The sequence below is a fragment of the Aythya fuligula genome, chromosome 14 (assembly GCF_009819795.1).
Source record: "Aythya fuligula isolate bAytFul2 chromosome 14, bAytFul2.pri, whole genome shotgun sequence".
Classification (NCBI taxonomy): Eukaryota; Metazoa; Chordata; class Aves; order Anseriformes; family Anatidae; genus Aythya; species Aythya fuligula.
This window is the reverse complement of record NC_045572.1, coordinates 17,523,306-17,539,614: the sequence shown is the minus strand read 5'-3', so window position 1 is coordinate 17,539,614 and position 16,309 is coordinate 17,523,306. Positions and strand designations below refer to the sequence as shown.

At 46.0% G+C, this 16,309-nt stretch overlaps 1 protein-coding gene across 6 annotated transcripts in view; it reads right to left on the bottom strand.

Moving 5' to 3' along the window:
* FSTL4 (follistatin like 4) overlaps positions 1-16,309 on the bottom strand; it is a 276,166-nt gene that overhangs the window by 95,148 nt on the left and 164,709 nt on the right. For all 6 annotated transcript variants that reach the window (XM_032196664.1, XM_032196669.1, XM_032196665.1 and 3 more), the window contains 2 exons: positions 4,556-4,746; positions 144-264 (listed from right to left, as the gene is read on the bottom strand). In XM_032196664.1, coding sequence (XP_032052555.1) covers positions 144-264; positions 4,556-4,746 — 312 coding nt within the window. The remainder of the gene's footprint in view (positions 1-143; positions 265-4,555; positions 4,747-16,309) is intronic.

Below are 16,309 nucleotides of genomic sequence, written 5' to 3'. Positions count from 1 at the left end.
AAACAAGCCTTTCAAAGTAATTTCCATGCCATTAAATACAAAAAGGGACTATTTTTGCTGACCACATCTGGGCAGACAACACTGGCCCCACAGATATTCACATGCTTTCAGTACTGAGGACAGACAAAAGCATCAGGACTTACGGAAGGCTGTATAGAGCTCCTGCAGGGTTAAGCGCCCGTCATTGTTATAATCATCAAACCGGAGGAGGTCTTCTAGCGTACAATCCAATAAATCATCATCCAGATCCTCCTGCTCCATTAGCTGTGGCAAAGAAAACATGAAATCTTCATGTAAAGTAAAGCTACAGACTGGGGGGCCTGGATCACCCAGGAGATTTTGCATTAAATGACCCATGGATAAATACCTCCCCTCAGAGGGGCACTGAGACCTGCTCTTTCTCAGAGGATGGCAATAACTTGGGTCCCAACACCATAAAACCCTCCAACTTGGAGCTCTGACTTGGCACAAACTTAGCTTTGGCCGCCAGCTGCTGGCACAGGCTCACGAGTCCTCTGAAGGCCTCAAAGCATCAGAGGCTTTGGAAACCAGCCACGTTCGTAACTCACCAGATTAGGACAAGGTTTACAGGGCAAAGAGAAGAAAGAAACTCAACAAGTGCTGCTGAATATTCATACTGCCACCTCCCAACACAGTAATAACAAGCAACCAGTGGGAAGAGGTTATGTATTGGCTTTGTATTAGGATACAACTGCTAAGAGCCTCGTCCTGCAGCAGCACAGAAACACGTTTTCACTTTGCCAACGCACAGGAACATGAATATTCAACAGGGAAAAATCTGCATCTGATCTTCCTCTCTCCTCTGTAGGTAAGGACAAAATTGTACTCCTTGCCTTTAGGACTAGAGCGGGCAAGAGTTGATGGTGTACTCAAAAATAATGTGTTTCTTCAGCCCCTGACAGTTTGTTTCTTATATATTTTAAACATTTCATACATTCCACGTGAAAAATGAAGAGAGCTTTAAAAGTCATACATCCAAGTTAGCAAACTGCTAAACTCAGACCTAAGCATAATGAAAATGACGGCTTCTCTGAATTTATTGTGGAACATGAAGAAAACACCTGAAATATTGCATCTTCCAGGCAGGAAGGATTTTGCTGTAGTCCAGAGACTCTTTTATTTACTATTCTAGTCTTGGCCTATTATATTGGAGCAATTTAAAGTAATAATGCTAAAAAAATGACCCTTCACCTAAGCAGTAAAAATGTTCAATGAAAGTGAGATCAACCATAACTTCCAAGATCAATCTTCTAAAGATGAAAATTTCCCTTTGTCTACCTTTGTATTGAAAATTGATTAACTTTTCATAAGACTGACAAGTTTTTTTACTAGTCCTTTTGATTTAACATTGATGGACAAAAAAAAAAAAAACAACAACAAAAAAAAAACAACCACAAGACACTTCAGCTCTAACATATTCATTAGATTTTATGAATCTGACTTTAAAATGCACTAAAAGTTTTAAATGGAAATAACATTCCCATTACCAGCGCTGTTAATAGCCCTGCATACCAACGGCTGCAGGACTACGTGGGCACTTCACACTGCTGGGTCCTGAGGGAAATGGCTCGATAGGGTCTGTTGGCAGCAAGGAGGCAAATCAGGCTCTAAATAGAAGGAACGGACCATCTGCCGTCACCTTTTTGCTCAAAGAAATTATGCTGTGGAAAATAAACAAATGGGCAAAGATCCTCACCACGTGCTGGTGCTAGAGGCTGCCCTGGTACCAGACTGCCCTTGCCGCAGGGACTCTGCTTCCAGTTTCTCCCCTGGGACAAATCCCTCTGCACCAAGCTGCCTAAAAATCCCCTTTCAGGCTTTAAAAATTACTCTTCTTTTTTTTTTTTTTTTTTTTTTTTTTCTGCAGCAGTGCAGGTTACTTGCCTCAGGTTTTTCCTTGCAGACAAGGTTATGGTGCTCAAGAGACTATTTTTCTTTTAAATAAAACAAAGAAAACGCACGGCAACAGCTCATCCAGCAGCCAGGGATCACAGTGGCTCCCTCTGCACCATGTCCATTTTACCTGCCTCTATCCATGGGCAATAAAAACCCCATCCTTGGAGGAACTTTAAAGTTGCAAAGAGGCTTAGATTAAAAGAGCCAACACAAATCACTCACAAATCTACCTGACAAGGCAAAACGTTTTCTGTTGAGATGGTAACACGGAAAATTAAAAATTGCTTATTACCTAAAAAAATCCCTTGGAAACTGAGCGAATAAACTGGTCAGGTAAGAGCGCGTGGAAATCGTTTTGACGCTAGAGGTACCAAGAAGAAACACAGAATGATATGCTACGTGTGAACTGTGAATATCACTGGCACAAGAGCTCCAGAGCTGCCCGCAGACGAGTCCTGAGCCTGCTCTGGACCTGGCCATGCTCCAGCAGAAGGGCTCGAGATCAGTGCAGCTCAGCTCAGGATTAAGAGCTTGCACGGCTCGTCTGTGCTTTGCATTGCCTGGCATTATTTTGGCCTTTGAGAGGTGATTTCACAGGTGTGAGCCGTTGTGTACACATGGAAGGCGTGTGACTGAGAGGGCTCCTAGCTGAGGGCTCGACTTGGTTTAAGTCCATTAAATTGCAGAAGGCTACAGAGGTGCAAACACGTTTACTGATTCTGATGACATAGTTAGAAGAGGAATCAAAAGAAAAAAAAAAATAAAACTAGCCAAGGTCTACACTTGCTTGTGTGAGAGGGACCTGGACTCCAAGCACATCAGCAAGTGAAGCCCACAGTAACTTTGCGGTAGACCTTGAATCGCTGAGTTCTCCTCCTTTAAAATGCAGGTCATTCTTTCCTCCTAATGGCAATGGCTTGCAGGCTGCCAAACCTCTATTTCCATGCAAGCTGAGTTTAATATCCTGACAGAATAAGTTTCTTGTAAAAAGGGGAAAAAATTGGAGAGTAGAACAGACACTTAGATGTAGCTATGCAAAAGCTGGCTTTGAATTCAGATAGAAGTGTTTTCTTATACCTACCATGTCTTTATAAAAAATCACTGAATACAGATGAAGTATTGTATATATTCATAGCTCAGATCTAAGGGAATTTACGCTGACACTTTGCATTGTGCAGACAGGATTGTGCATCATGTCAACAGCGTCAGGATTAAAATTCAGAGCAAACTGTTCTCCTCGGAGAGGAGCGGGCTTACTTCTGCCCTGCTTGCTCACAGCTCGCATCTGCATGCCGGGGCTGCAGCGCACTTCACGTTTGCTGCGAGGAGCAGGTGCAGGTGGGATGCTCCTGCAGAGGGTGAAGGGCTGCCCTGCGACCTGGAGTCATTTCCAAATGACTCTGGAAAGGCGCTTGCTTCTCATGGAAGACAATGAAATGGTAAATACGTTCAGGTAACATTCTAATCGGGGATTTTTTTTGCTGATTTTGAGGTTGGTAGTTTTTAACTGAGCCAAGTTGATGGATCTTCCCAGGGCCCATGGAACTGCCATTCATCAACCCTGATCTCCCCATGGCTCCTCCAAGTTTTGTCACGTCCAGTGTTACCAAGACTGACCGAACACCCTGCAGGCAACCACACACAGCTTCACTCCTGTTGCTTCTCCTCAAGACAACATCCACGTGTGGAGCATCGGAGCACTCGGGTGGGCAGCAAACACAAGCTCATGCCATGTCCTGCTGCTCTGGCTGCCCCTGCCCACAGTTTGCACGAGAGCTGCGTGCTCAGGCCAAGCTCACAGCATGGTCTGAAGAAATTGAAGCCGGGGACAGGACAGGTCCTGTGCTGCTGCCTTACGTGTTGAGGCATAGAAGCAGCAAGAAACCAACAGAATGCAGAACCGAGATGCCAATATGCATATTTTCCCACTTCTGGCATAATGCTTTTTCTCTTATTTATAGGACTCTTTTCTCATGTTTTCACATGGAAAAAAGAAAGCTGAGGACACAAAGTGATCAGTTCAACTGCTTGTGCTGATTCACTTTAACAATTAGATGAATTCCAAGAGCACAGCAGGCCCATGATTAGAAATAACAGTCTCTTCAAGCTTTCACCTTTTCAAATGTTATTAAGATCAGCTAATCGACATTTCAGTATCTTCCTTGGCATCCTGGGAAAATAAACCTGTTAAAAATGTTCTGAAGATACTGTTGTGTTACTACATGCTAACACACAGCCCAGAAGGCAGGAAGAAGAAGAAGGAAGAGATTTCTTCCTAACTTTACACACATCCAAAAACAATAAAATTAATTCTTGCCAAGCCAGCTACCTGGAAATACTTCAGAAGACGACTGTTAGCAGTGAGGATTATTATCTATTTTCAGGAGCCGGGATGGGGCTGGAAAGCTGCCACGGTTTTGTTTGTAGAGGAGCTTTAAGTGTTTGAGACACCACCATCTCCCCAGAGATGCGGAAAGGCTCGCAGGCTGCTGCAGGTTTTCCTCCCCTACCTGCTGCTGGACAGACAGATACAAACGACCGCTCTCACCAGAGCTCCTCTGCGCTACGCTCAACTCACATTTTGAATGAAAAACGCAATCCGCTTCATAACTCCCTTTTCATTGAACAACAGACCCACCTGAGCCAGCTCCGAGCTGCTGAGACGCCCGTCACCGTTTACATCCAAGTGCTTGAACAGCTCTTCAACTAAGAAGCGCTTCTGGGCTGCTCTGTCTGTGGCCAGGCTGCTCGGGGGGCTCCGGCGACGAGCCTGCAGGTCGAGGAGGATGCTTTTGAGCCGGCTGTAGCTCGCCATTGTACACGTGTCACCTAAAAGATAAGAGTGCATTATAGGACCGTGTACATTCACCTTCATCTTTTGAAAGGACTGAACTTCTAAAGGGAAAAATAAGGCACAGCCAAAGACAGGCTGTCTGCATATATGGCACGGCTCAGATCTGTGATTTAGCAGCTCCTGTAGTCATCACCTTTTGTAATAGCTGACAGATTTTCTAAATCCTGCTGTCAGAGAAACTCTCCAGCATGTTACTTTCCAGATTATAAGGCTTTGGTTACAGACGTCCATATTTGGCTTTGTAATCTCCACCCAAATTAAATCTGCTCTACATTTTTCTAAAGATTAAATAAATTAATCTATTATGTGATTAGAAAGTAAATAAAATAAAAATACAAAATTCTGAGAAGCAAATGGCACCCAAGTGTAACCCCATACAAAACATGGAACCAACCTACGACAACCAGAAGGATTTGGGGTCAACGAGGCATGAAACCCATAGCGACACAAAATACTTCATCTCACTCTCAAGTTTTTAGAAGAAGAGGAATCCTTAAACCCAGCACAAGGTGGTAAGATGGCCACAGGGAGGACAGCAAGGAACAGAGCTGCAGGGAGCCCTGGTACCTGGGCTGTGACCGTTGCCTGCAGCACCACAAAGCGCACATGCTGCCCTGCTGCAGGCTGACATGAATGCCTTCCTCAGCCCCTGACCAGGGAAAACGACATTATCGGTGAAAAGCCCTCAAGTCACTCACTCTGAAGTGACACCTGCTTGGCTGGAGGAATCAGACTGAACCTTCGTGACCCTGAAAGCTGCTCCTGCTGTGCTTGCGGCCGCCAGCTCTTCGGTGGCTCTTATCTGGGGAATGCCTCACTCTGATTTACAGGCATCCTCCTAGAGAAGAAACATATCCACCTGCCTGACGTGGTGTAAGATGTTGCTACCCTTTTCTGCTCAACTGCTGTCTAGCAAGGCTCGGCAGAATGAAGCACGGGCACTTTCTTTTTGGGGCAATTCTGTTTCAGTGTAAACTACACCAGCTTGTTCCTGGCAGACTCTGGGAGCAGGAATCAGCATCCCCATGGTCCAGCTGCCCCGTGCTGTGGGCAACAACCATCACCCATCAGCAGTGCCCACACATCCACTGCTCCCGCTAGATGCCCTTTTCTCCAGGCCCTTAATCTCTGCACTGGTGCTTTTGAAACAACTTTTGTATTTCAACTCCCACCTCTGACCCTGCTGGATTAAATCTCTGAGGTCTCTGCTCAGTTTAAGGGACAAAGCTCTTGAAGATCAGTTCCCCAAAGGCTTCAAACATTATTCCTCTGAAAAATAACAGCAGACGGTGATACTAATCGCTCGTTTTCCTGTCCTTTCATTGCTGAGCTGCATCATTTTTGGTCCTCTGGTCCCGCTCCAACTGAAACCCAATTAAAATTCCAGGTGGGAGGCATTTCTCTGACCGCAGACCTGTCCGCTGTCAAGATTTTTTTCGCCCTTCCTATTTTGTGCTCACGACTTCAAAACCACCGTGACTGGAGAAGGTGAGGGAGGTCAGAGGGGCTGGGCACGCACACCCTGCTCGGGTCAGCGCCCCACTGCTACGAGCCGCGGCTGAGCCCAGGCTCATTTCCCATCCTGAGCTCAGGCCATTCTAGCACAGAGAGCGCCTCGCTGCTCAGGGATACGAGCAGCCCCATTTCTTTTCCTTCTCTCTTAAACAACCTCCAAGGAGCTTTTGGCTCTAGGAACGTGGGACCAGTCTCATCTCATGGAAAAAAATGAGGTTACTCGGCTACTCAGCTGCTATTAGTCTTGTTTATTAGTTCTGTTCCCTGATCCCCCCCCCCCCAACATCAGGCCATTTGATGGCTACTCTGAAAGTAGCACGAAGAAATTTCTTTCTTCCAATCACGTTTTATTTAAGAGAAAAATTGATTGCTGCTTCCAGTGTAATGATGCAATTTTGCAATCCTGTCATAAATACAGATTTAGCTACTTCAGAACGAGAGGCTTTTTTTCTGAGATGGAGTTTTCCTTTCTCTCTAGTCAAATCTTAATCCCAGAGATGTATGTAAGGCTAATGAAGACAGGGAAATCGTTCAATTTGCCTCCCCCTCTGTTTCTGCTCTGTGGTTTCCCTCCGTGAGCGCAGGCACGGCTCCAGGCAGGCCCCTGGTAACACCCCGGCACCCTGACCCATGGCCTCCGTCCCTCCTCAGCGCGGGCACCCGGCCCTGATACCTTCCCTTGCATTTCTTGTTTCTTCATCCTACCACATTTTGCCAGCAGCATATGACAAAGCAGTTCTTTCTTTCTTTGTAGCCTTCAGACCCTTTATTTTCTGCAGTCTGTTTTTTATTTACCCCACATAACCGTGGCCTGGGCAGCACTTCCCATCCAGTCAATCTTTCTCCCTTGCTGGCCTTCTGACCCACCTCCACCCTGACCCTCTTTCTGACCAAAAAGGCAGAACTGGGAAAGGACCCAAGTACTTCTGAAGCCCCCTCATCTCTTCTAATACCCCTTCTTCTCACTTTATTAAGTTTATATTCGCAAACTCCCCGACTAACCACAGCAGACGCGGTATCTGCAAAGAGCAGAGCACGAACACCACAGCTCCTGGCACGTGGGTCCTGACGGATGCACACTGTGGTGTGAGCCCGGAGACAGCCATCTCCTTCGCCTCCTTACAACCCTCCATGGTTTTCCATGCTCTGAAAACAAAGCCATAAAACTGCTCCTCTCAGGATCGCACGGGCTCCCCCGGCTGCAGGACAGCCCAGGGCAGGCGCCCAGCTGGGGACTTCCAGGCCGCGCTGCAGCCTCCAGGAAAATAAAATGGGAAAAAAGTGAAAGAAAGGAAACTGGGGGAGGAGGACAGAGCTGCACAGAGGACAGAAGGACACAGCAGCACATCCCAAATCCTGCTCTACACTTGCTCAGAGGACTTCTTTCCCCACTACCCCCACGTATGCTGTCACGGCCCAGCCACCCAGCGCAGCCCCATCCCAAGGGGCAAGGTAACACCACCCCACTGCATACACAGCAAGGGAAACCACCATTAAACAACTACACCTTTCATTTAAAAAAACAGTTCAGTTTCTCGTTTGTTAGCACAGGCCACAGTCGGGAGGTCAGAAGACATGCACTGCCCCTGTTCGGGCTGCTCCGAAACCTCATTACCTCCCCTTCCCTCTGGAGAAAACGACACTCCTCAGCCCCGCTGGAAGCAGGTCCCTTGGCATCTCTTAACAGCACGAATGTGACAGACTCGACGGGTCTCACACCTCTGACAATTGTCCCCTGACATCTGAGGCTTGCAGTGACGCAGAAGCAGCCGTTCCAGAACAAGGCAGGTGCGGCCACTCGGCAGTGGGCAAATAATGAGAAAAAGCACCAAAGGTCTGGCCTAGGGGCGTGAGAGCAGTAATTGGTGCCTGTTTGGGGAACTAAAAGATTGATAAGAAAATGCACTCAAACTGTTATATTAAAGTGCGTGTGCATATAAATATATAATGTATATATTTAATCTCATGTAGTAAAAAAAAAAACACAGTAGGGAAAAACACTTCTGGAGGTACCCTTGAAAGATTTTACCTGCCCCTGCTCTCCGCCGGGGAAGGGAGGAGAGGCATTTAGGCAACTCGAAGCATTTGGCAAGCCAATGCCAAGGCCAGCGAGGCCCTCCTGTTGTGTCCTTCCCCTCCTTTAACCAGACATTATTCTTTCATCTTTTAACCCAGCTACCTTCCCTATGGAGACTGCTTCCAGCCCTGTGGCGCTGGATGTACAGGTCCTGCACAGGATGGCTCTGTGGTTTCACTCCTTCTCCTACCCTCCCATCTCCTGCTGTCAGTGACACTTGTAATCTTCTTACACTGTGCCTGGGATTCACCAGCTTTATCAACTAAATACTCTCTCCTTAGGTTTCTGGCAGCACTGCTATGTTTGCTGTTCATTCAGGTATTATAGCCACAGCTGTTAAACAAAAAAATCACAGAAAAATCATCTTTATGCCCTCTCACTTATTCCCATTCTTGTATCGGCTTCACTAAGTGCCTCCAGCAGCTTCCTTTACAACCTGAGCTCATCATTAGCAGTTTATCTCATCTCGGACAGCCCTCATTGCTAGGTGGTGTTGATGGATGCTTCTCGGTGGGGTTTCCTTGTTAGCACATCCCAGGGACTTGGGTTCTGCTTGCAGTTGTAGCCACACAGACACCAGAAGGGTGAGCTTTGTGCTTCCAGAGCTGGCTCAATTGGAGCTGGGGCTCCTGGCCTGACACCACCTGGTGGCCTCCACTGCTCTTCTGAGAGGGGTTCCCAAGGACTTCATCCCTGCTCCATTTCTGAGCACTAGAGATGCTGCTGTGTGTGTTTCAAGCACCCATGCTGTACCACTGCCAGCTGCCTGTCCATGCTGACCTGCACCACCTCCATTGCCCAGCTGAGAAGCGAGGCACAGAGAGCTGAAAGCTTGGATTTGGGACAGGCTGAAAACTGCCTTTCTGTCCTCCATGGCCTGCACAAGGTCCCTACATACATGGTCATCTTTCTCGACTACTTTATATCAGGACTGGTTAGAAAAAAAAAGTCACACATTGCTTGTCTGTGTTAACCATGACCCCGCTATGATTTATTCTGCTGACTCCAGGAGAAGAGGAGAGCTAAGGGCATACTGTAGACACTTGACATAAAAACTAAAAAGCTGATCTGCTAGCACAGGCTTATTTTTATTTTTTTAATTGACTTTATTAACAGCATGTAATACCAGTATCTTTGCATTCCAGCTTATGAATTTATTTTAAATTAAAAGAAAAAAAAAAGCCACCTTCCTCATTTCAAGAGACTCTGTATCACTTCTGTCGATGGCTACTCCACTTTTTGAACAAGAACCTGATTTGACAGCGATGCTTTGTACAACAAACACAAGCCTTCCCCAGGAAAATCTGCATGCCTTTTGTCCAGAGGCAGGATGCCCTGGGCAGGGATGCCTTTGTTCCCAGCACACTGCTGGAGGTCAGCCCGTATCTCTCCTGTGAGCCTGACATCCCGCTTTGTAGCCCTGAAAGGAAAACGCTGGTGACTTTCAAACAAACCTCGCACAAGGTGCAGCTCCCTCCTGTGCTCTCAGGATGAAACTTCAATATACTTGCCAAGCTCAAAAGACAAGGGTTTCTGGCAAATATTTATAGAAATAGACCATTAAATCGTCCAGAAGCAGTCCACAGTGGCTCTCCATCTCCTCAGAGGGAGCTGAAAGTGGGGACTGCAGGGCAATGCCCGTGGGCAGGGATGTCAGTGATTCCCCCTTCCATGCCCGGGAGCCTTCTGAAGAAACAAGGGCTTTTTATCTGTTTACAGCACTTTCAAAACCAGTGAAGCCTGGCACTGTTTGTATTGAAAAAGGAAGGAATGACAGGCAAAGAAAAACAGCACGACAGAAGAAAAGTAAAAGAAAAAGCCAGTGCATTAGGGTCTGATTGCTAAAGTGTGGCCAATAACTGTCACATTTACATGCTCTGCTCACTCCGAGCAATTCTGTTCCTTGCTCTGTTTTGCAGCAGCTACGTAATTCATCCTGTTTAGCACTTCTGCATGCTTTGGCAGATAAAATATTGATCAGCCTGCCAAGAAACACCGAGTGCCATTCTGTTTTCATGTCAGAACTTGGTAATGAACTACATTTATCAAGACCATCCTCTCTGTGAAAGGTCAGTGGTGAATGTGGCTAAACTGTGATGACAGATCATTAATCCAGTTCCCTCAATAATTGCCCTCTTTAAGAATTTTACTCCTGGTTTCCGTGAATTGCAGCAGGTTTTACAGTAGGATCCCTGACCAATCTTCAATCCACTCCTGAGCCAAGGCAGATAACAGAGAAGCAGCAAGGCTGGGGATTAACCATCCTTCAAAGGAACGCAGTTAAAATAAAAATGAAAATCAGGTAAGGAAACACAGAGCTTTCTCTGATGGGTAAACTTCTCTGGCTGTAAACCAGTATTTTGCAAGGTGCCTTACAGGGCAATGATTGCAAGAAGCATCCATGCTTCTTTAAATATCAAAAACGAAATGGTAACACCTCATGGAGCACCAACCTCATAGCCCCTGGTATGCAGCTAACCTAACAGCAGGGGTGAACCTAAACACCTACAGGAGTCTTCGGAGGATTTGAGCCCCACAGGTAAGTGGAGATGGTTTTGAGGACAACCGCATACGGCAGCTGGAACCTGCAGCTTTCCATAAAACCCAAGGCAGAAGCGGAACAGTGGATCCAGGCTAAGCACAGTTGTGGCTATCCACACAAAAACGTACACCTGGAGATTGAGACTTCTGTCCCTCCAAAGCCCCCAGGGGAGGTTATCTCCAGGCGTGGGCAGAAGCAGCCCAGGGAGTACAACAATAACCCAGCAGAAAATCCCACCACCCGAAGTGACCTCCAGCACTAATTTTCAAGGCAACCCTTCACCAGCACCAATGCAGTAATAAAGAGCAGCTTGGAGCAGGCTGAAGAGTGTCATTTCTAAGGCAGGAGGCACCGGGGTGTCATTTTATTTGACAGTTCCTCTTCGACCGTGCTAGCTATTTTTGGCTGTTCCTATGGCACCTTGCTAGCACTAAGAAGAAATTTAGTGCAGGATACAGGAGCACAAAGCTTTGTTTTCTCAGCTGTTTCCATGGGGCAGAAGAGAGATGGTTACCAAAAATAACATTCCTGGGCAAAATTAAAGGGATTTGAGAAAGGTTTTTGTTGTTGTTGTTGTTTTTTCCTCCAAACAGCCCGTCCTTTTGTATGCTTTATCCAGGCTTTATGTGGCATTGTTAGAAGCATCAGAAAAGGACTGAATCAAAGTGTTGTGGGATACAAATTTATTTATGAGCATAGCTCCTTAATTCTTGTGCCGTTTACAGCTAAATTGCCTATCAGCAACGGCCCATTTTCATGCATACAAAATGAAAGCGTTTGCATGCCTAAACTGAGAAAATGTGGTCCCAAAACCTCAGACTGCCGAATCTGAGGAAGATGATTACGTGAACTCTTTGCAGCCCTAATCCACAGCCTTGTGGCATGTCTGACCTGACAGAGCAGATACATACAGGGACAGGAAAATTAAAGATGACTTCAGTTCTTCAGGGGTCTCCTTACAAATCCCCACTCCTCCATGCAAATTTTCTGTCTGTCTCTTTCTATTCATCTTCCTCTTTAATTGCTCTTTTTTTTTTGCACAGGCATGGTGATACTGGATGGACTTGCCTCCTGCTTTCTGTGCATGGTTAGAAAGAAGGAAAAAACTTTGCTCTTCTCACCAAGGCACATGGACAGATCCCCCGTCTGAGTGCTCTGCCTGCAGACACAGCAGCTCCCTGTGGTTAAGGAGCACATCAGGAGAGCTCTGTGAAATTCAGACGCTGCCTGCAATGTAGAGACATCTGTGTAGCTCTGAGCCCTCCCTGCTCTGATTTTCATAGGCTGGAAGTCCTAGGTTTGAGTATGGCCATTTCGGATGAATAAAAATTAACCCGAATTTTAATCTCTCAGAAGTCCTATCGCCTGTTCGACGTCTCATCATTCAGAGGACGCTTCCCATAAAGCACCAGGCAGGGCCCTGCAGCCATTTAGCACAGGTAACTTCACGATAACATTCCTGTGACATCTGGTGACACCCAGCGAGCATCCTGCTGCCCCCAAACAGTGCCAGTGACCACGACCTGTACTATCACCACGCACAGAGTGAGCTGAATGCCGTAGATGTGACTTTTTGGCAAAGCTGGTGAATTGCACCGTGCTCCCGTCGCAGCGCTACCTGCCCGTCTGCTCTACACACTGCTGAACCCTCCAAGCCTGAGGAGCTGCTTTACTCCTGTCTGGAATTTACAAGTTAAGTGAAACTCTACCAAAGTTCCCACAAAGAGGAGCAGATGTTTAACATCATGCAAATTCGTGAACATTAGCAATCCTTCAGCTGCTACTGCTGAAAAAATTCAATTAACAATAAAAGCCCAAGCTAACTTGCTTATCTTAGGGATGTGTTTCAGTTAATAAGATGTACATTTATCAGATATCCATATATAATTTAGCAGCAACTGGGAGCTCATTGAATATATCACAGAAATGGAATGGGATATATACTACAAAGTAGATACTGTTAAAAGCAGACATTTACAACCTGGAAGAGTTAAAACTTGCCTCTGCATATATTTATTTCAATATTTCATTTTACAACAAGAAAAAGGACCCATCTATCTCTCCGCGAGCTTTTAAACTGTATTAAAATCTTCCAGCATCAGGACATAAAACTCGCTGCTCTATAAACAAAAACCCAGCTCCTACCTGAAACCATTACCTTCCACACTGCCTAAGCCTGAACGAGCACACACCCCACTCCCAGACACAGGGAGAGATGGACGGATTTGCAGCCTTCTTAGGAAGTCCAAGAGCCACGTTATTAGTCACCTCCTGCTGAGTATTGACTGTTCTTTTCTTGTTAAAAATTAAAGATGTTTGTCAAAGCACACAGAAGGAGCAATGCTGTGAGTATCAAAGCACACGAACGGGGAACGCAGTCAAGGCAAACAGCTCGCAGGTAACCCCTGTGCTGTGCATCCAAACTATTTGGTGAGCACAAACACAGTAACAGGAATCGGGAGTGCATTATACATGATTCACAAACAGAAAACGGGCTTTGTCCGATGATTAATTCATCCACAACACAGCCCGCTCTGCTATAAATCCACCACTGCAGAGACATGATGCTACCCGCACACACTCACAGCCCTGGGTCTGCTGAGCGCTCTCTCCACATCACAACATCTCCAGACTCTGTAGTTTTCCTTTATGAAAACTATTAAGCTAAATTAGACATGCTGCATCCGAAGCTGCAGGTGGGGCGGGGGGAGCAGGAGAGGCAGAGATGCCACACGCAGCTGCTTTACACAGGAAAATGAGCTGAAAGAATGCCTCGCTACTTAAGATCCCAACCAAAACAAACTCGTGGCGTAATGAATTGATGCAATTATTGAGAAACGCTGCACTGAAGTAGCCTGGGAAGGTAGCAAGGTTTTTGTACAGGCTGAGGGAAAAAGATGAAGAAAATAAGTCAGGAGAGGTGCCTGGGGCTGGCACCCTGGGCACTACGAGGGAGCTGCATCTCTCCTGTGGGGGCCTGGGGCTCTCGTGGTCTGACAAACCAGAGATCTCTCCCGTTATCACACTTCACAATACGAAAACCCAAACCTGAACAGCTTAAAGTAACAACAGATGTCCTCATGCTTTTGCTGTAAGCATGGCTGGGCCGAAAAAAAGATTTCTTCCCATGGAGAAACCCTTCTGAGAAGGCTCCCATAAGCATTTCTGTCCTGTTGTGTCCATGCAGAGGCTGAGACAAGGCTCTTGCCAAGCATGCAGAGGGCTCCTGGCACAGTGTGAGAGCCTCCAAGTGCTACTGCAACACAAACTATGCAAATAAACGTGGCCAAACAGATCTGCTGGGGCCCTGCTAACTACAGACACAGCAACATCAGATGTTGTCAGCAGAGGATTACAGCTTCAAGTGCAGAGGAAAGCAAAGCAGGAGCTGGACAAAAAGAGCTATCATCCTTGGTTTGACGAACATGGTCCGGAAACAAGAGACAAGGGAAAAAAACATCAGCAAGAAAGAAGAGGAAGACTTGTTTTAAAGCCAACAAATTCTTTTGCAATGCATCTGCTTGTAAACACCGGTGTATGCCCGCTGCTGTGCTTCAGTTTCAATTCTTGCACCTGAAAGTGTTGGTTTGTAAATGAAGGGAACTGACCTGGTGAAATGTTAATAACTGGGGAGAAGTACTTTATTTATGTGGAAGCTTTATGAAAAAATAAAAATTAAGATTAAAAAAAATATCTCCAGCCATTTGAAGCACCCGAGGACAAAATCCACGACACATTCACTTGCCATGTTGAGCTAGAACAAGTTAATGTTCATACAGCCATGATCAGGATGATTGATTAGCTATGCTCACTCTGCATTTCAGTGGAGTCCCACAAGGAAGAGCTTGGTCCATGAGCCTGAGTGACCAGAAAGCCGTGGCCACCTTCCTACTGCAGCCAGCGAGCAATCCTAAATTTCTGTAAGGAAAACCTCATCACAGCTGTACCCCAGACACCCTGTAACTCCCATTAACCAAACCAAACAGGCTTTTGTTAAATAAATGTTACGTCTGCTCTGTGCGTCTTCTTCGGCTGATGATGCTCCACAACCTGCCGCCTGACATTTTCCAGCCCTCTGCCTCACTCCTATTAGAGGAAACAAAATTGGCTGGATCCCTCTGGGATGTAACCAATGCTCACTTTTTTATGGCTGACTGGCACATCTATCAAATTCTTCAAGACAGCAAAGGTATTATTTGGAAGCTTTAATAAACCTTAAAACCCTCTGGCACTAATGTAAATTTTACTGATGCTGTTGTGCTATGAAACATTTACCTTTCTAAACAATTCAGCGGCTTCCGCTGTCAGAAGGAGCACTTCCCATCACTCTGCATTAGGGATCCCACAGATCTGTCACCCTGGCTGTGGTATTTTGCTTCTTACAGCCTGGTTTCTTGTTTGTAGCACGATGTGTGCATGGAAAAATGGCCAGAGATGAAGGCTACTGCAGGCGGCCACGTTTCATGGAGTCAGGAATTTAGGGTGATTTTTTTTCTTGGATATTTGTTCCCTCCATCCCTTCTAGGGGACATTCTTGTTTCTGTCATGAGACTGCAGGATCTGACTGCTCGTCCTCCATCACACCGACTTTTTAAGCAATTCTGAGCCAGCCAGTGCCTGTGGTTACCTCGTTTCTCTCAGCAATGTCCCCACGTGGAAGGTGTTTGACATCGACTGCTGCCCCTGCAGGCAGGGAGAGCAGAGGGTAAGCACACATGCTGGTGACCAGTTCTCACAGCATCCTCAGTTTAACTGCAATAAAGAAACACCGTAATCCTCCCCAAAACGTGTGTTCCTGCAGTCTCATAATCAAGAGCATTCAGAGAAACCTGCCACAGAACTGCTGCTGATCTTATGCACTTCCCCACCATGCACTTCCCCGCTTGAACTGCGAAGTCTCTGAGATGCTCTGGCTAAGCACTGAAGGACAGTATGATTACAGGAAGCACAACTATTTATTATTGTTAAGAATGTGTGTAATGGGCTGATAATAACTTGCTGTGCCTGTTGTTCAGCATGTCATTAGGAGACCTCCAAGGCATCTCATTAGTAGATTGTAACATACACCCTAAAGGGCATTATGGCAATTATAAAATGTTAACTTCTAAAGAGGAAAACATGCACAAGGAGGGAAAAAGTATTTCTAAGGGAAAAAAAAAATAAAATAAAAAAGAATAAGAAATTTCACATAAAACTCTTAAATTGACCCAGCAACAACAGATTAAAGGGTAACCGTTACAGTATGTAAATGCATGTGTGAGAGCCCAGTTCCTCCTCCAGGATTTTATAAGGTCAAAACTACTCCACTGCAGTAGTTAACAAGGGTTTCCAAATTTAAGCTGGATTCCAAAAGCTGGATTTTTGTTATCATAACCATGCTGCTCACTACACGCCACCCCAGAAA